We start from the raw sequence: 20962 nt of genomic DNA, 5'->3' as shown, positions 1-20962 counted from the left end.
TGGGGGCAGGGCACCAGGGCGTGGAGCTCTTTAGTGTCTGAGACCTCTGGCTCTAGCTAGTCTACAAGCAGCAACCTTTACTAGAAGTAGGCTGACTCCAGGCCCACTGAGGGCCCTCACGTTTCCAGGTGCTGTCCTCTGGAACCTCAGCCAGGGGTGTGTGTGTGTGTGTGTGTGTGTGTGTGTGTGTGTGGAGAGAGAGAGAGAGAGAGAGAGAGAGAGAAACTATTCTAATGTATGTCAACCATAACTAAGCATACATTTTAAAAATGTACAGGAAAGTTACCTTTCTTCTCTCCTCGGCGGCCTCCAGTTTCTTCTGGATCTCCTCCAGGGACAGGTCTTTCTTCTTGGGAGAAGCTAAAGTTCGAGGGGCTTCTGAGATGGGAGACGGTGGCTTTAAGATCAGCTCGAAAGCCTGGCCGGAGGCACGTTTGTTGATCTGCTTCACTTCCATGTCTGAGGAAGGAATGTGTGCGGATGGTGAGCACAGAGCTGGGCCTGTGTTAATCACCCGAGTCCCGGCGATTGAGAGCAGCCCTGCTGTGCTGTCAGATAGGGATACAGAGCTGCGTAGGACCCTCTGCTCCACCTTGCGTGGAAAATACAGGACCTCTTTCTGCCGTGCGATTATGGATATATTTTAAGAGAATAAATATTTACGCTGTTGGGGAACTCAACAATGCCCACAGGGCGTTGAGTAATGGCAGACATTCTTAGGAGAAAACAGCCTGAATTGTTTTTAATCTAAACTTGATTTTTTTTTGGCATAAATATGGGCTTCACATGAAAAACAAGTAGCACAGACTTCGATGGTTTTGTGTGGAAATTAGCAGGCTGGAGGCACTTTCAGGCTAAATGATGAGAAATAACAAAGTCCTCCATTCCCACATACAGTCCTGTTAGCGGCCCCACGTCCGAACTGTTTTGAGCCATAGACAAGCAGTAAGGCCTGATAGCTGGACCCAGCACGCGAGGAGCGAGCTCCACCAGCCACAGATCTGATCAGACGAGGAGCTGGGAGGGAGAAAGGACAGGACCCCGCCCTCCCAGGGGCAGCCCTTCTGGTGTGAACTCACCATCGTAAGTGTAGATGCTGATGTTGCGGGGCTCGGGGTAGAAGCAGGAGCAGATGAGCGAGAGCATGGACAGCTCCTTCATTTTCTCCTTGTAGGCTGGAACAAAGGGCTCGGTTAGACTCTCCCCTCCCTCAGCTTCCTCTTTTAAAAAACATTTTTATTGGTTTTTAGAGAGAGGAAAAGAACGGGAGAGAGAGAAACATCGATGTGGGAGTGGGACAGTGAGCAGCCGGGAATTGAGCCGCAACCCAGGCCTGTGCCCTGACCGCTGGGAATCGGACCGGCAACATTTTGGTGTTCGGGATGCTGACCAACCAACGGAGCCACACTGGCCAGGGCCCCGTTTTCCTCTGAATGCTTCATTTAAGTTCAGTAGTAATAGCCTTCTCCATATACGGCCCGGGACCCCGCTCTGCTCTCTTTCACAAAACATAAGCGGATGAAAGGTTAAGCCCGAACTCTGAAGTGCATGTTCTTACACAGGACATAAATGGCGTGTTCCAGCCGGTCAGGTAAGATGGTGGAGGACGGGGATTACAGGAAGGAAGGCGGAGGAGTGAGATCTGGCAGGACAGGACGGAGCGACGGGAAAGATCTGGAGGAAGCAGGAGCAGAAACGAGCAGAGATGGGGGCAGTGCAGCGCCCGCGCAGGCCTGTGGCGTGTACGTGAGACTCAGGAGGTGTCCTGAGCTGGCTCAGCCTGAAGGCCTTCGTTGGAGATGGCAGAGAACGCACCGGGATATAGCTAGTGAGCAGATACATCCTCCAGGGACCCAGGCTGCTGCTTTCTCCTCACCCCCAAGGGCACTTTCTTACATCTCCCCCTTTCAACACACATCGAAAACCTGGCCTGAGACCCAGCATGGATCTCCTTTGCTCTCTGTGGAACCCAGTGTGGGTGCCCACCTCGCCAGGTGGCTGCAGGAGCTCAGATGGGCACCTCCTTCCTCCTTACCTCCCCTTTCCAGTTCATTTTCCCCCTTTCTCCTCCAAGGGGTGCCCTGCCCAGGCGACCTCGAGGGCATTTTACCACTGTTCGTGGTCACCAGGACAAGTGACGGCCAGATGTTGATTCTTTAATTAGTGAGATGAATACATTAAGAAAAATGGGAGAAAAATGATAGGCATATGGTGCCCTAACTTGGAATAATGTGTTGAACTTCCCGGGTAGCACGTGCCTCTTGGCAGGGTCTTCTGATCACCACTGTGGCCCGAGGGAGAGCGAGCAGGTTTGGGAAACGCAAACCCGCAGAAGATACCGTTGCGCTCTAGCGGCAGGTGTGCCTTTGTTGGCCAGCGAGAAACAGATGCGGCACCGGGCGCTTTAGAGCTACGAATGCTAGATTGGGAAGGTCCCAAGGGAGCATTTAGTCAACTGGCCCTCAGAGCGCAGTCATCTGAGGCCAACGACAAAGCTGGGGCTCTGGATGAAACGCAGTAACGCTACGTCAAGGTCGCCGGCAGGCCTGCTCCAGCTCAGTTTTCAGGATGAGGATCGCTGTGCCCAGAGAGCGGGGCCTGCCTGGTCAGAGGAGGGCGGGGCGGGGGCCAGGAATGGTTCACAGTCAGGTTGCTAGAGTTAGCAACTACACACATAGGACACCGAGTCAAGTTTAATCCAAATATTGCATGAGACCTACAAACAATCTTCCTTAGCTTTTCTGAAATTCAAATGGAACTGGGTGTCTTGTATTTCATACGGCAGCCAGAGAAAATGGAGGGAAGGACATTGAGTTGGGCTCTAAAGAGTCCATGGGAGACTTTCATGGACTCTGGGTTCTCAGAAGGTTGAAAACTCCAGGAAGTATCACCCACTTCCTGGTATCTGTGAATGGGGACCTCTGTGCCCGCGAGACAGCGTGGCCACGGGCTGTGCTACCATGGTAGGAAGTCTTCCTGGGAGCCAGTTCTGCGCCAAGGTTTCCGGTAAGATACTCGGAAATTTTGCTCATGGAAACGGATTGTGACTTACGACATCATATTTGCCTGGAAACAAGGATGGATAGATTTTATCTAAGAATGTTAGACTATCATGAATTTTAAATGTAATCTTAAAAGAAACATAAGCTTAGGAGTTTGGTTTTGCATCAACCCTTAGGAATATTTCTGAGAAACTTTGAGAAGCAGAGGTGGCAGTGGGCTGGTTTAAGCCCATCAGTAACATCCCCTCTCACTGTCAAAGCCTGGCCATGACATTCCTCCTAGTAACAGGGAGCCACTAAACCTTTCCAAAGGAGGGCAGGTACCTGACAAAAGCCCCTCCTTACATTTATTTGGCCACTGTATGCCGGAAAGTCCTGCCGCTGGGAGACACGCTTAAGAAACGACTGGATGAAGTTTGAGGGCACCGTGGTTGGCGTAGGAAATGGTAGTGCCAGGGGCAAAGGACAGGAAATGCAAGAGACTGTGAAAGAAGCACCTTGATAGGAAATAACACCTGAGTGAGGGCCCAGGGCAGAGAGGAGGGGGCCCTCGCGGGTGGTGGTCAAGGGAAGCTTGCCAGAGAAAGTGTCCTGAAAACGAAGTCCCATGAGCGAGTTGTTCTTGCAGAGAGTAGGCATGTGTTGAGGGGCTGAAATGCACATAAGCTGGATAAACTTTTGTATGCAGAATAAGAAAAATCCCAAGCAATTGCAAAGGCTATTAGAAACGCGCTAATAATATCTCACTATTGATATTTCATACTTCGAATTGACAACTGTTGTTATCGGTTTTTGAAAGTCAGCCTGTATCACTCTGTTCACAGCACCCCAATGCATGCGAGCAGAGCTGGATGCGCCTTTGCCGGGATGTGGGAGGTGACCGGCAGCTCCATGTAATCTTCAGAGTTGGTTGCACGTGCGATCAACTACTAATGTTTGCAAGTAGGTGTATTTCTCCAGTGACTTCATTTACAATTCAGCCCACGTGATGCCTAAGGGTTCTACAGCAATATCCACGCAGCCTAGTGATGTGCAGACAGTGGTAGTTTTGCCACTCTTCCGAAAGGCTACATGAACTGCGGATACTGGTAACGGCTGCCATTCGCTGAGATCAAACAGCGTAGCAGGCTAAGCCGTTTGCATGCATTTTCTCATTTAGTCGTCTCAACACAGCCAGGGGAGAGGGACTATCCTAGCCTAGACTCACAGATGAAGCAAACACTCAGAGAAGTGGGGGAACGTGCGCAGCGTGCGACAGGTCAGAGTGGAGTTCAGTTTGAACGTAACTATTCACTTCCTCCAACAATCCGCTCAGATTTGTAACACACACCTTCACCGTCTGCATATGGCTTCTAACCAGAAAGGATTACTTTTTATTTGTTGGTATATTAGGATTACTGATGTTTAAAATAAAGAATCCAAGACTTTTTATCTTCCCATTTTCCTTTGGCGTCTGCTGTTTAATTGGCACAAGTAAGTATAGAGATTTATAGAAAGAAAGAAACCTTTTTTTGAACTTGTGGATTTTACTTGGTGCAGATGGTGAGAAAACTCAGGGAGAGTTGCTGAGCAGGGACTCTGAAAAAAATATTATATATTACATATATATGTAGTATATATATTATATAAGTTATGTATATAATATATATACACACACACATATATATATACACACATTTAAAATTCAGCCACATGATGCATACATATAATATGTAATATATATATTGGTTAATCCTCACCCGGAGGATATTTTTCCATTGATTTCCAGAGAGAGTGGAAGGGAGAGATAGAGGCAGAGATAGAGAAACATCGATGTGAGAAAGACACACTGACTGGTTGCCTCGCGCACGCATCCTGACCAGGGCCAGGGATTGAGTCTGCACCAAGGTACATGCCCATGACCAGAAGTGAACCCTGAACCCTTCAGTTCACAGGCCGATGGTCTAACCACTGAGAAAAACCAGCGAGAGTCCTGAGTGTATATTCTTATTATATGGGTAAGTATATCCTTACATGCTCATGTCACAGTCAAGGAGATAGAGAAAGTGGTGTTATCCAGGTATTTTAGGAAAACACTTTTGCACCAGTTATTCAGGTGTTTGAAGAGTGATATATGTTGGCAGGCAGTTACCTGAAATTTTTCTGTTTCTTTTCCCTGTGTGTATATAAATGTGGAGAGTGGTGTTTTTTTCTTTGAGGAACAGAGTAGTGGAGGAGAACAATGTAATTGTTCTTGAGACTTAATCATCAGATTAGATTGTGGGATAGATTAAAATGAGATGTGTTGCTTACTTGGTAAAATATGAAATAGACACACACATTTATAGTTATTTCCCCCAGTCTTCTAAGCCTACATCATAAGCTCTGAGCCCTTTGCTCCAACTTTCAACTACCTCTTAATTTCATAGATGTTGTGTTTCAACAGATATATTATTCATGACAATATGCCCCGCCCCATTATTTTGAAAGGCCAAATAAGTAAACATTGTAAACTTTCTACTTCACTTGGCTTGTGTGAGAACGCCCGCACCAGCATGAGCTCTCATCCCTACCATCTCGTTGTTACCTGATTTGGAATCAGTAGTGTCATAAAATACTTTCCGTGTATTCATTCTGGGCAAAATTTTATTTGTCTCCTCAGTTTTGGCTACTGCGGAGTAGGGCGTGGCCGTCTGGGTTAGATTTCCTGTTACCAGGGGAGAGCTAATAGGAAATGCTCTGGGACTGTTCGTAAGGTGCTACGTTGGGAGGAAATATCTCATACTGTCTGAGTGGGCACTCGAGTGCGTGACCATAAGGACAGTCCCCAGAGGCCTGGACGTGACTGAGGACGTGTGCCCTGGATGGCTCCCGCAGAGCGAGTGCCCAGGTCTGTTAGCGCCTTCTCTCTCCCTTCCTTTCTCATGTTTCCTGTGAGACTAGCGAGGGCCGGAGGTTCTTGGCTTCAATACCTAGTTTGATTCAACCTGAACGCCTTCTTCCGAAAGCCTCTGGGCAGAGTGCAGGGCACAGTCAGAGAAGAGGGCGAACGCAGGAGACGGCGCCTGCGCTTGGTCTCACAGCACTCAGATCGCACTGGCGTCTGAGGGATTTCATTGAAAAATTTCCTTATTTGAAACTTACCCATTTTTATAAACATGGACTAAAGGCACCCCTTTTTTCAGGGAAAAAAAGCTGTCATTCCCGGTGGAGGTACCTTTAGCCCCCGGCACACTGGGGAGGTAGCTGTGGGCCTGGCTGGCTCTCTCCCCCAGTGAACCGCAGGCAGTGGCAGAGCCAGGCTCTCCGCTAATTGGTGCTGAAGGCCTGAACCTCCACCCATGATTACTAGACCTTGAACCCACTTTCCCACCTCTCTCTGCACTGTACCCTCTTTGTCTCCCATTGTCTGAGTCTTAACATAGATGGAACCAGTGGCTCTCAGCTCTTTTGTGCTGCCTTGTTTTCATGCTACAAATTAAGCTCCTGATGCACATTTTAACTTGATTTTGATCTATAGTATGTGCGTGCATGTGTGGGTGTGGGTGCGTGCGTGTGTGTGTGTGTGTGATGTGTTTGGTAGTTTGATTGCTCTGTGGTCCAATAGTCTGAGGCAGTTTATTTCCTAAAAGTCAAATCGGTCAACTCGTTTAGTTATATTTTTGGGACCGCCTTCACTGATTTTCTTCTTGAAAGATGCAATAGACTAAAATGATTTCATTTAAAACACCAGTAGAGTTTGCTCAGACTTTGAGGAAATACAGGATAGGGCAAAGGCAGGTTTACAGTTGTGAGTACACAGAACACAGAGTTTATTCCTGTGTTATTTATTAATTATTCTCCATACGAACAATTGTACCTCTACTTTTGCCAAACCCTGTATATTATAAAGGATTTTTAGTTTGATTTGGTTATTGCATTTTTTCTATTTTTATGAAACCTGATTGACTTGGATTGGTGAGCACTATTAAGTTACTTTAAGCCCATCAATTTATATGTTTAAATTATTAATAAGTTTTGGCTATTTGTTATTTGTCAAGAAGGACATCTTCCTTCTCAGTTGGTTTAGGTAATTAGTTTATTCTGTTCAGCCACGAGGACCGAAAGCCCAGCGTCTCTCCCAACTTCCATTTGCCTGCATCTCCTCTCTTAGTAGGTTGTTATATAGCTTGCTGCAATGCATCACCAATACAGAGCAACTGCGTTTTTTAATTTCATTTAAAGAAAAATTTCGATAAAAGAAATCCAATTCTTTCGAAGCTGCTTAACTCAATATTTCTTCAACATTAGTCCTAAACTAAGAAAGAAGTGTTCATCCTGAAGTCTAAATTTCATTTCTTTTATTTGCTCTACTACTAAAAAGACTTTTAACAAAGTTTTTGGTTGATAGAAGCGATGCCATTCTTTTCTCTCCTCCTTTGAGTGTTGGCGAGGCATTTCAAAACCTTGTTAGATTTTTTTTTTTAGTGAAGATATGTCTGAATTTTCTTTAAGGCTGAGCTTCCCTCCTGAGGGCAATATATTATGACCTTGGGAGGATTTAAACTGTATCAATGCCTTAAGACGAAGCTCCTCCGTTGTCATCATCTCATATTTCTGAGAAAGTGGGTGTCTACCTTATCTGTATTTGATGGCGTAAAATATGAAACAGAGTATTTTTTATATCTAGATTGTTATCATCACAATATCAACTTGGAACAAGGACTCTACTGTATTTGTAAATGTAAGCATGTATTTCTATCACTTATCTGCATTTGTCATAGAGGTAATTCCTAGTTTGTGTACCATACATGTATGTGAATTGATATTTTGGAGGCAAAACCAAAGTTAAAATGCTCTTTTATTTCCTTAGTCAACTGTCCTCCCTTAAGCCTTTGGTAAGTCAGGTGCCAGATGGGTGAACACTAATTTGATTTCTCAGGACATCTTTCTTATTCTAACAATTAGATTCTGCTAACATCTTAGATTTTCTTGATTGGTACCAGAAACACTGTCAGTTGAAAAGGTGTTACTCTCGTGAAAGACTCAGAAATAATACTAAACTCTGAGAATCCATATCCTTGCCCCCACTATAGGCATCTAAGGAACATTCTATTTGAAGTTTGGTTCTAGGATCTTCCTTATGGGTCTCTACTAATGGGTTGAGGGGAGGAAGGCTAAACAGATCTAGATAAGAAAATGCCTGTGAAAGAAATGATGTAGCTGAAGGAAGGGTGTTGGAAAGGGAAGTAGGAGGCAGGAAAGGGCCAGGCAGGGAGGACACTGGAGAGGCAGGAAGAAGAGATGATAACAGCCAAGGGGTGTGGGATTTGAATGAAACGGATGGTTTAATAAGATTTTAAGAATCAGAGACTGTGTGTGTGTGCTATAATTCTCCCTGTCCTGCTATTGCTCTTCAGGAGATGTCTACATTTTAATAATTCTGGAATTAGTTTTTATTTCTACTAAATGTGACATTTTATGTTGATGAGCCTTACTGGGCAGGTGAGAAGGGTCAGTTTTATTGAAACTGTTTTCATTGAAACTGTCAATAGAGGCCTGATGCACAAAATTTGTGCAAGGGGCTTGAACCTTGCAGCCCTGGCTTCGTCCAGAAGGTCGTCTGGCTGTCCAGTCTAATTAGCATATTATACTTTTATTATTATAGATGTATATACATATACATATATACACATTAAGTATATATATATATATATAGATATATATATATATATACACACACACTTAAAGTGGGATGATATACAAAATATGACAGAAAAACATAAGATGAGAAATAAATGCAGGAGAAATGTGCTTTTAATTTTGCCATTACCCAGAGTGGATTTGTCTTGGAGATACACTATATTGGCAGCTGCATCATAAATATAATATTAGCTTGGCCAGCATGGCTCAGTGGTTGAGCATCGACCTATGAACCAGGAGGTCATGTTTCGATTCCCGGTCAGGGCACTTGCCCAAGTTCCAGGTTCAGTCCCCAGTGTGGGGCGCGCAGGACACAGCCAATCAACAATTCTCTCTCATCATTGATGCTTCTATCTCTCTCTCCCTCTCCCTTCCTCTCTGAAATCAATAAAAAATATATTAAAGAATAAATATAATATCAGTTCTCCCTCTATCACAAGGAATTATTGAGTAGTGATCAGTTCCTAAATTCTAAGTAATTTCTAGTAGATTTGTTATTACATGTGGAAATTACAAAGTATTGGAATTTATTAAAACATATACAAATATCAATCATGTTATATGCATGAAACTAATATAATGTTATATGTCCAAGATATCTCAAATAATTTAAAATTTTACTTTATTTATTTATGAAAACATTTTGAAAAGATGGTTTTCTGATTTTAGAGAGAGAAGAATGGAGAGGGAGGGAGAGAGAGAAACATGAATGTGAGAACAAAACATCTACTAGTTGCCGCCAGTACACATCCCACTGGGGATCGAACCCACAGCCCAGGCCTGGGCCCTGACTGGGAACTGAACCCCCACATTTCAGTGCACAGGATGACGCCAAACCAACGGAGCCTCACTGGCCGGGCTAGATTTTTACTTCAAATTAATATTCTTATTTAGTGTTTCCATCATTCATATAAGGGGTCTAGAAAGGGGATTATTATTTTTATTACAAAGTGCTTATCCTTTAGCTGTTACTTAATCCTCTTAACAACTGAGTGATTTAGGTGCTATTATTTTCCCCTTTCATAACTGAGACACCTGTGGTCCAGAAATGATAATTTGCTCAAGGATGACCAGGTAGTGAATAGGGAGGCAGGGTAACTCTCTCTTACATGGAATAGTAACATTCCCTGACCTGACCATTTTTTTGGTGGAATTTATTAGTACTGATTTTTTTTTTAAACCCACACACAATCTTTATTGTTGAAAGTATCTCCTTATCAGAGAGCTTTTCCTTGTTTGTAACTTCTGGGTGAGCTTCAGACCAAGCCTCCCGTGCACTTGACCGTCTGTCTGGTCCTGGTTGCTTTGCTTGTGCAGTTGCTCGGGGGTGACACGGAGCAGAGAATGTCAAGGTGATGTGGGCAAAGGGCAAGCGTGGAGCCAGGAGAAAACGCTACTGAGTTTTGCCTCTGGCTTGTCTGCCTTCTTCCATTTTCGGTGTCTGCTTGCTGAGGCCTTTCCCAGCAATTCTTTCCACTTGGCTGCTGCCACCGCGGGCCCCTTCCCTTAAAGAAGGCTGGTTTTGGGGAAAGTCAGTGGGGACTGACTGTAATAGAACTTCTCACCTGAGGACATTTTTTCCATTGATTTTTTAGGGAGAGTGGAAGAGAGAGGGAAAGGCAGAGAGAAACATCGATGTGAGAGAAGCACATTGATTGGTTGCCTCCTGCACAAGCCCTGACCAGGGCCTGGGCCTGGGAGGAGCCTGCAACTGAGATATGTGCTCCTGACTGAAATCGAACCCGGACCCTTTGGTCCTCAGGCCGACGCTCTATCCACTGAGCCATATCGGCTAGGGCTGTAATAGAACTTTGGATGAGTTATTGCTTCTTCTCAGCCAACGTTCTTTTTTTCTTTTTTTTAAAAGAAGAATTTTACAGAAGAATTTTAAGTTGAACCTAAGCACAAGCCCTTGAAAATATCAGACGCTTTTATCTGAACAAGCCACTCAACTTTTATTTCAATTTTTATTTATCATTTTTTGTTAATCCTCACCGGAGGATATTTTTTCCATTGATTTTAAGAGCGAGTGGAAGGGAAGGGGAAAGAAAAACATCAATGACAGACACAGTGATTGGTTGCCTCCTGCACACACCCCAACTGGGGCTGAGGATGGAGCCTGCAACCCAGGCACATGCCCTTGACCGGGAATTGACCCCAAGACCCTTTGGTCCACAGGCCAAAGCCCTGACCACTGAGCACACAGTCCAGGGTTCAATTTTTGTTATTTGGGAAGTATTTTTCAAAAAGCAAACGACTCAGTTTCTGACTGCGCTCCTTGCTCCCCGTTACTCATCCTGAATGCATGTGCATTGAGGTTTTCATGAATAAAATGTCCAGTCATTCCACCTAACTGATCATGAAAAACGCACCCCTTGAATTTATGTGGTGCCTGGCAGATCCGAATCACTTTCACACGTTTCATTTTAAGACAGAGCAACCTGTGTGCTATGCCCATCTTCTGGGCGTTATATGAAGATTAAAAAGATTTTTTTAAGAACTACAAGGTCTAATATAGGCCGATCCTAATTTTCCCTTTTGAACATTTTTCAATCTTCTGTGTCTGTTCTTAAAAAAAAAAAAAAACTATAAAAGGAAAATGTAGCCCTCAAGTCCAGTGAAAAGATGATTTTTAAAGTGACAGGAGTCTTGGATCATGTATAATGTGCATCAAAAGACTAGCATTGACTCTGGTAATTTGTGTTCGTGAACAATGCTAGTGCAAAGGATGCTAGCTGGCACTTCTCAGATAAAGCTAGGACTTAAATAACAGCAGTGGACGCCAGTGTTGGGAGTAAGAAGCTCTAGGCAGCAATAACGACAATTATGTTCTGAAGCCGGGTCCCCAGGGAGGCGCCAGTCTCCCCAGCCTGGTCCCCGGCCCGAGATGGCTGGCGCCCCTCCGCTCATCTGGGGGTGAGAACAGGGACATCTTCCCGAGATTCTCTGGTCTCAGCTTTGCAACAGCCGATACGTCTAAGCGGAGCTCTGCCTTGGGAGTTTGGTTTCTGTCCACTAGGAAGGCCAAACGGGGAGATTACTATTTACTAGTAGGCTTACAATGAGTAGATTTGTTGAGTGAAAGTAAACTGTCTGGCTGCAGTTTGTAGGGGAAAAAAAACAGGAGGCTAAAACTGAAACTTTAATGCCCTCCTGTACAGGTGCTTGTGGGACTAGGTTTCGAGACATGGCATCCGTTCCTTTTAGCCCTGCCATAAAGACAGACAGCTAGAAGACTGACCGATTCTTATTACTGATGGTCGTCGTTACAGGAAGTCCTTGCTGCAATGATGACTACAAGCTCTGACATCAAGAGCACAGCTAGCTGCTCCGGAAGAATACCTGCCATATAAGCCCTCCTACCGGTGGTGCTTTTGCAATGATTTTGCTTAAAAAAAAAAAAATCACATTCTTCGTAATGTACCTTCCTGTGCCATGGAAGAACCGTAACGATCTACTCTGATTAGAAAGCAAATTTTTGGAATCTTGTACTTTTTCGAAGCAGTAAATATTGTAACCTAGAGGTCAGCAAAATCACTAATAAGAAAAACCTTAAATTTTTTGCTGTGGTTGGGTAGAATAACATGTGGCCTCTTCTATGAAGTACAGGTCCCGGCGAAGCTGTTTCCACGATGAACGCAGGGATTGCGGGGTGCACTCATTAACCTTTACAGCCACATAAAAGTGTTTTGTAAGAGCGTGTACACCTAATGTTGTCTTTAATCACGGCCAGGAAAGTGGGCTATACAAACACAGGTTCCACGGCTGCCAGTGTCTCCTTGACAAACGACAGGCGTGCTGCCTTCACTAAAAGGTAATTAAACAATGCTGCACGGTGTCACAGCCTTCCCGCGACCTCTGCCGCCTGCCGGCTTCAGAGGCAGTAGTATCAGGCGGGGCTTGGAGCGATTCCAACGACCGTATTAAATGTGGGTGCCTGGGATGCATATTTCCTTTAGATTTATTTCATAAGACAAAATATTAGAACTGGATATCTACGGTCAATGGAAGGATCCATTTTGAAATGCGTTATCCAAGATGACACTGATTAGATTAAGTCCAGGGTTTATTCTTCCCCAGAAGCTGGTCATCCTAGCGTGTCCACATCAGAAATCCCTGCTGCCTCTCAGGGCACCGTTCAGAGAGCCACATGCTCCCTACATTGCAACCCCCCGAGATCTCTTAACTCTCTTTCCCCAAAAGCCCAAATCATGGCAATTTTTTAATAAGTCCCAGGTGAGCTACTAAAACTAGTCATCGATTTCAAGGCGTTTCCTCTTCAAGGCGAGTCGGCCCAGAGAGGGGGGGACCGCCCCAGGCCTGTGAAACTCAACGGTGACCTCACAGGTTTGCTCTCCCGTGGGGTCACCCCGCCAGGAAGCAGGCCCAGGAGCATCTGGTGTTGGCTAAAGGCGGGGATTCTGGAGCCGATGGTCTGGGCCCAGATTCCGGATCTGACAGACTATGGTACCTTGGCTAAATCACCTCACCGCTCTGTGCCTCAGCTTCCCCACCTGTACTATGACCTACTTTCAAGGATTACTGGATGGTTAACATAGGTCATATGTGTAAAGTGCTTAGTGCCTAGCAAGTTATGTAAGGGGTGAATCCACCAATAAAAGTCGCTTGTTATAGAAATCTTTGTGCCAGAAAAGTGATTCTTGGAAAAAGCACGGTCACAGTAAAACTGCTGATTTAAAGGGCCAGTCAAGCCGTTTACGGCTTATCCTCCCCACTCCGTGGCCAGTTTTAGCCGGGGTGCTTTCAGTACTGGGAAGCACTGCATTTCTCATTTGATTTTCTTCGTGTGTAGTGTTGTTTTGCAGGATAACATTTCCAGGAATGTGGTCATGTTTGCAGGCAGCCACCCACTGCAGGCGAGGACTGACATGTGATGTCTTTGCTGATGGTCCTCGCAGACCCATTTCCTCTCTGGCTTGACTTCCTTAGAAAGTATTAAGAGAAAAAAGGGGGGGTCCTTTCCTGGCTTAAGGAAGCAGGAAGCCCACAGGTAATCTGTGTTCTGATCTGCAGCCACACTCTGCTCTTGGCGTCCGCATGCGGGTCCAGGAAGACATGCTGGCAGAGCGTGCGCCAACAGTGAGTATGGGGCAGTGAGCGGCAGTGTTAATGCAGCTCACACTCTCCTTTTTTTTAATTGTGGTTAATCCTCACCCAAGGATACTTTTCCATTGATTTTTAGGGAGAATGGAAGAGAGAGAGAAAGACAGAGAGAAACATTGATGTGAGAGAAAGACATCGATTGGTTGCCTCCTGCGTGAGCCCCGGCCTGGGCCAAAGGGGACCCTGATACCCTTGACTGGAATTGAACCCAGGACCCTTTGGTCCACAGGCCGACATTCTGTCCACTAAGCCAAACCAGCTAGGACACACCCTCTGTTTTAATTGCTTCGGTAGAAGTTGTATGGCAAATGGAGTTTCAGACTTTTGTATATTAACCCACAACTAAAAACTTCCAAATTGAACTCATTGTTTTGTAAATAATGGTAAGCTAGCGATGCTGAATATTGATTTATCAGTCCTTCTCAACTGTACCACAAGACACATTCATTTTTTCTTGGACACACGTGTGTGCGCGTGCACACACGCACACACACATGCACACATGCCTGCGCACACACATGCACACATACTCCTTTGGGCATTTCTCCTGAAGGCCTTTTGCTGAGTCCTACATCCTGCAACAGGAATATATATTAAAAATCCCATGAAGAGAGATTGATGGCACAAAATATGTAACTCCAGAAGAATGAACTTCCTAAGCATGTGAGTTTGGAAGTGAAATATTTTGTGAAGTTGGCCATGGATTTGAAAATAGGAAGGCATCATACCAGAGCTGATTATGAAAGGGACGTGTATAGCACACATTTTGTTTCTAAAACTGACCCGATTGGTGGTTAGAATCAGCATCCAGGGGAGCTTGTTAGGAATGTAGAATGTCTGGTCTCAACCAGATATCCTAACAGAATTCACATTTTAATGAAAATCACAGGTGATTCATGTGCACATTAAAGCTTGAGGAACACAGTCACATGAAACTATCAAATACTTTACAGATGGGTTATAATTACATGAAATATAAGAGAAAGAAATTCCCTACCAATGCAAAGGTGGCCACGGATGTTGGCCACTGAAATTCAGGTGTGTCCCAAACATCAAGCACATTGTAAATAAATGAGTCAGTAAACAATGTTTTTGTTTAATTTATTCCTTTGTTTAAGCATTAATGTGTGTTTTCCTAGTAATTTTTCTATTACTATGGACCATTTTCCACTATTTATCCACCTCCCCCCAAATTAACATAAAATGATATTATAGTAACAATGTAGTGAAACTAGAAAGTAAAATTGTAAGAGAATACATTGTAATTGACCAGGCTCACAACCCTTTTTATTCCACTGGGGTAAAGCATAGCACTAAAGTAGCAAATAAGCAACCGAATAAGCCAATTAAAAATATTTCATTAAAAAAAGTATTTGAAGGTGGGTTAATCTACCTCTTTAGAGCAGCAGTTCTCAACCTGTGGGTCGAGACCCCTTTGGGGGTCGAACGACCCTTTCACAGGGGTCGCCTAAGACCATCGGAAAACACGTGTATAATTACATATTGTTTTTGTGATTAATCACTATGCTTTAATTATGTTCAATTTGTAACAATGAAAATACATCCTGCATATCAGATATTTACATTACGATTCATAACAGTAGCAAAATTACAGTTATGAAGTAGTAACGAGAATAATTTTATGGTTGGGGGTCACCACAACGTGAGGTACTATATTAAAGGGTCGCGGCATTAGGAAGGTTGAGAACCGCTGCTTTAGGGAATTCGATTGCCCTCTAGTGGAAGGAAAAGTTAATGCAGACTTCAAAGTTTCCATTTGAGAGAACCAGGAAAGGGAACTGGCCTTGGTACTGGAAACATCTGGGATAGTGGCTAGCTTGGTATTGTTCCCCTTGTCTGACAGATTTCTTGCATTATTCATATAAGGTCACACATCCTGTGACCACAGAATGTGTGTTTTTCCAAAACCAAAGAGGAAACTGGTGTGAGCTAGAGTTAGCTTGCAGGGGTTCGGGGTGGCCACGCCCAGAGCCGGCAGCCACCTTGGGGAGGCCACTGCACCAGCCTTAAGTGAGGAACCAGCTCAGGGGTGGGCGGGGTCCATGGTCAGCCCCATACCTTCCGAGTGAGAAACAATGGTGATTGATAAATCAGGATTTTTTTTTTAAAGATGGTCTGGATTTATCCCCAATTAATATGTAATTGATTCATCTTCCATTTACTTTTTAATTGTACAGATTTAACTTAAAATTATTGTTGATAGCAACTACTGAATATTCACAGAATTCAGAAACTAATTTGATCCTAAATTATAGGGAGGAAAAGTATTTTATTGTGTGACTCAGCTTTCTGGAACGCTGAGAGCAAGTCTTGAATCGGAGTGAAATGCTGCATGCATATTGGGCCAAATGATAAAATGTTTATTCCAAATCTATCCATTACTAATGGGGAAAACCCCACAGTAAGTAAGTGTTTTTAATGCAACAGATAAACCCTGCTAAAAATGTTAGTGACTAAGGGTGGAAGCAATTTCTCTAGCAATGAAAACACACCCCTCTCCCTTACACTAGAATAATTCACTACAAACCTGTAAATCGCATCACAAAACTATTTTGGCTACACAAATTCTAGATCTCAATATTACAAATCATCCCATCTTAATTTATTATTTAAAAATATACTGGACTTTCTTTCAGAGGATGTTAACACGCATACATGCATAGGCAAACAGCACCAGTGTATTCATTTATACCGTCACACCAGTGATCTGCATTGGGCCAACAGGTCACACAATGCTTGCTGCAGGCTCAGCTTATTCACCTGATATACATACATACACACATACATGGGCAAAAGTAGGCTTACAGTAGTTGTTCATATGGAAAATAATACATTAATAAATAATAAAAGAACAACTGTTTTTGCTTACTCACAACTGTAAACCTATTTCTGTCCACCCCTGTATATATTTCTATATGATTAATTGATAAGCTAGTGCTATTCAATTCAATTTCATCCTGAAATCCTGACCAAACCCTGGTCTTCTCACTTCCATTACTTATCTACCCATGTAGAGGGTGCCGCCACATTAAGGAGGCGTGGGGAGTATTCTGTGCGCCTAGACTGGAGCAAACACGCCGAATACAGTAATTGCTCCCGAGTCAGGAAAGAGCACCCGCCCCGCGATCGATCGATTATGCTTTGCAGCTGGAATGATTTCAAAACCCACGACTTTAATATCGCGGAGGTTGCGCCTCTTCGCGATTTGCAGACGCAGCGCGCTGATGGCAGAAGGACCAGATCTGTCCTATTTGGGTGGGGCTTTTACTAATGGCACACTGGCTGGCTACCGTTTCCCCAAGCACGTTTCTGTGTAGAATTGAGACTGTATCAAGAATCAGCAGCAGGAAGAACAGATTTGGGGGGGGGGAGTTAAGATTTTGTGCAAAACCTATATTTATGCGTGTATAGATGTCATCTTATGGACTGCATGGCGGAGATCCTATCTCAGCGATCTGTGCGTCTTCCCACAGCCGCAGCCACAGTGCTCTGGGGAGAATGTTCCAGCAACCTCTAGCACACAGCCCTGCCTGCCGTGAGCAAGCACCCGCGCACATATCCGACCCACAGGCACACACATCATCTCGAGAAAACCCGAAAACACGTTTTTCTAACGTAAAATGAGCAACTGGAGACAGAATTCCTTTTTGGGGTGGGGCGGGGGTTAGGGGTGGGGAAGGGAGGAGTAGGCGGAAGGAGAGTGAGTGCGACAAGGGCTCATCCTTAACCCAATGCAGTCATTCAAGCCTTCTGAACAAGAAAGGCCAGGAATCATGAAATAGTAATGACGATGGTTTGAAATAACACGAACACGGACGAGCAGGGGTGTTAGCCGCATCCCCTGCAGCAAAAGCGCTGGGCGCGGAGCGAGGCAGGGCCGGCGTCCCCGCCCCCAGTCTCAGACCCTCCGGGACCGGCAGGGGAGCCGGGTTAGGGCGGAGGGGGTAGCTCAGGACACTGCGCAGGCACCGTCTTGGGGCGGCACCGCGGGGGCGAGCGCCCAGCTCGGGGCGGGGCGGGCGCGGCGGGGGCTCTGCGGGCGGCTCTGCTCCCGGCGCCTGCTCGCCGCGCGCGCCCCCTCCCGGCGGCCGTGCGGTGCAGCCCCAGCCGGGAGGGGTGGGGCCGAGCCGCGCCCGCAGCGGGGTCCCTCCCAGGTCCCCACCCCGGGAAACCCGGGCGAGCAGAGCGTGGCCGTGGGCTTGGGCTGTGGAGAGTCCCCAGCTCCGTGGGCGGTGGGAACCGAGGCGAGAAGCCCTTCCCGCACCCGCGCCGGGGTCACCTCTGTGGTCTCCCACCAGCGGGTGGGGCCGCGCCTTTGTGTGGCCCTGCGGCTCCCGGCCCAGCCGGCCGGTGGCGGAGCGCAGGGAGGGGCCCCGGGAGCTCCAGGCGGTGGGGAGGGGAGAGGGGGCCTAGGACTGCAGAGCCCCGACCGCCGCCCCCTTCCCCATCCGCCTCCCTCTCCTGCCAAGACGCAGCCCAAGTTCGTCCCAGCTCCCGGCCGGGGTGGGGCAAGGGCGGAGCTTCCCCGCACACCCGCCGCTTCTCTCCGCGCCTCCCCGCACCGGGTCCCAGGGAGGGCAGCTTCCAGCCTCGGACCCTGGGCCCCTCCCTGGCTGTGCACCTGGGCCACCAAGCCCGGGAACCAGAGAGCGCGCCAGGCACGAGGCCCGCTGGAGAGGGAGGCCCTGGGTGCGCTAGGGCTCCGTCCCCACGCAGCTGGGGTCTAAGCTGAGCCTCTGAAAATAGCCAGTATTTTGCCCCGTCGGACCTACGAATCGGATATTCACGTGGCTCAAGCCGCTGACCTCTTTTGTATCTGTTATTACAGACACACATCTGTAGGGTCCAGAAGCTCTTCCTCAAGACGAGCAAAGGAGTTTAAAAAGCCTCCATCTGCGTCTATGCTGATCACCCTTTGCAACATGGTTTTGAGAAGAAAAATGTTCACCCACTTTCCTCCTCCCTCTGCAAAACAGAACAATGAGGCCAGGGTGCGGGCGGGGCGGGGGCGACGGTCAGGGCGCCTCCCAAACCCAGGCTGGGAGTCGGGGGCCCAGGGCGGGCGTGGCGCTGCCCGCGAGCCGGGCTCCGGGGTCCCGCTGCCTGCGCCCCGGCCCCGCCCGCCGTTGAGGCCGCGCCCCGCGGGGGTGGGGGTGGGGGTGGGGCTGGCTCCGCACTGGGTGGGGCCTCCGCATTGTGCGCCCAGCCCGCAGGTGCCTCCCCCGGGGACCCTGTCTCCTCACACAAAGAAACCCCACCCCAGGCCCGGGAGCCGCTGTCCCTCCCCCCGCCCCCCTGCAGCTGCCCACCCGACCTCCTCCTTCCCCTCCCTTCCCCAAAACAAAGGAGCTGCCCCCCCCACCCCCCCGGCACCGCACCCCAGGACTAGCGGTTTCTCCAGCCACTGAGACAATAAAATCTGCCCATTTGTTCTCCCCCACACCCCTCTTCTCCACCCATCTTTCAGGCAGCCGAGACGGGACCGCTTTGACTTTGCATTTTTCTTTCTCCAACCCCTTTCTCTCCCTCAATTTCTCCCTTTCTCTCCCTTCCTTCCTCTTCCTTCCTTCCTTCCTTCCTCCCTTCCTTCCTTCCTTCCTTCCTTCCTTCCTTCCTTCCTTCCTTCCTTCCTTCCTTCCTTCTTCCTCTTTCTTTCTTACTAGATGAGAGACAAGGACGTTACAAAGCACTTTCCAAAATTCCCCTTAACCTCATTTAAGGCAAATGTTAAAGGTAGCCCCCCCGCCGCCCCCCGCTGAGCCTTAATTTTTTTTTTAACCACAGCAACATAATGATTCCCTAGCCAGGGGAAGGCAGCTTACCTGCGTCTACTTTTAAAAAGAAATTCTTAGCTTTAGGTCTCCAAGGACCCTCCCTTCCTCTCGGCTCTCCCCAAACCCCCAGCGTGCGCAGCCCTCCCCGGTTCCGTGCTACCCTTCGTGCCTTTTTGTCTATAAAACATCTCCGAATGCCTGCCAAGCTCCAAGGCAGACGGCGAGGGTGGGCTCCAGGTCAGGCTCGGGGAGGCGGCGCGCTGCCTTACCCATCGCTGTCTTAGCCATTGCAGGGAGGTGCAGACGCGGAGCGGCGGCGAAGGCGAGGGGTCCGCGACAGCAGCAGCGAGCGCGAGAGAAGACTGAATAAGGCACTGAGTCTGCAGCGTGGGACCGAGCGAGAGAAAGAACAAGAGGCAGGAGCCCATGAATAATTATCACCCCGAAGCTCGCGCAGATTGGCTCCCCAGGTCCCCTGACATGACTCGCGCAGAGTCAGAACCTCCGAGCATTAAATATTGATTGGCCAGCGGTGCTGGAGTACAAAGTAGCAGAATGCAGTTTGAAATGGAAATCAGTCCTTCCACGGCGGCTCCCCCCCGTTCCCGGGCCCTGGTAGTACAGTCCAAGGAGAGTGGCGCCTGAGCCCAGAGGGCTCCTTGGAGCTGAGAACTGGGCTGTGCCCACCTGGGAACCAGGACGCGTGACCCCATTCACACATGTTTCTTTGCACAAATTAGTCCTAAACCAGGGAAAGGGACTCCGAGGCCGAGAAGTCTTCCCAACATTCTGCCGCTGCAAACACCTGTCTAAACGCTGCTTTCACTGTTCGTCTCTTCTCTTGGCCTTCGGCCTTGTCTTTGGTAGATTCTAGTCTCCCAGGGTGACCCCATGTCCTCTCTGGTGGCCACTCAGAGCAGAACTGCAGTCTTGCCATTTGTCTCTGGCACAGCTGGGCTCAGACCCTCTGGCCTCTTGAGGGTCCCTCAGCAAAGCAAGGCCTGATGCTTTCTGCTCTTGGCACAGAGGAAGGGGCTGTGTGGAAATAGGGACAAGTAGCCATGGCGGCCTTGTGGAAGGGGAGGAGGGCTCGCCTCCTGGGCCTGTGTCCTGTCCATCTGGTGTCAGGGCAGAGCCAGGTTGACGGGGCGCCCTGAGCATTGGAGGAGCCAGAGGTGGGCGGCTGCCGTGCTGGCCTGGAGAGGATGGATTGCACGGTTGACACCTGAGCAACATGTCCAGGTCTCTAAGGAGAACCTTCCCCACTGAAGGCTGAGGACACAGAAAGGGCAGGGTCTGAGACCCAGACTCCATCGCTATGGGCCAAGGACAGATGTGTTTGAGTTTCTTGTTGAGCAGCATGTATGCAGGGATCTCTGA

General features: G+C 47.4%; 1 protein-coding gene across 1 annotated transcript in view; it reads right to left on the bottom strand.

Moving 5' to 3' along the window:
- Positions 1-20033, bottom strand: part of STMN2 (stathmin 2) — a 36472-nt gene extending 16439 nt beyond the window's left edge. Inside the window, exons 1-3 of the mRNA XM_036338758.1 lie at positions 19852-20033; positions 1080-1175; positions 287-459 (exon numbers count right to left, since the gene is read on the bottom strand). Of these exons, the coding sequence (XP_036194651.1) occupies positions 287-459; positions 1080-1175; positions 19852-19870 (288 nt within the window). The 5' untranslated portion in view covers positions 19871-20033. The remainder of the gene's footprint in view (positions 1-286; positions 460-1079; positions 1176-19851) is intronic.
- Positions 20034-20962: the final 929 nt, after the last annotated feature.

This window comes from Myotis myotis, unplaced genomic scaffold, assembly GCF_014108235.1.
Source record: "Myotis myotis isolate mMyoMyo1 unplaced genomic scaffold, mMyoMyo1.p scaffold_m19_p_16, whole genome shotgun sequence".
Taxonomy (NCBI): domain Eukaryota; kingdom Metazoa; phylum Chordata; class Mammalia; order Chiroptera; family Vespertilionidae; genus Myotis; species Myotis myotis.
Note: the sequence above shows the minus strand (reverse complement) of the source record. Positions and strands in the feature narration are given on the sequence as shown.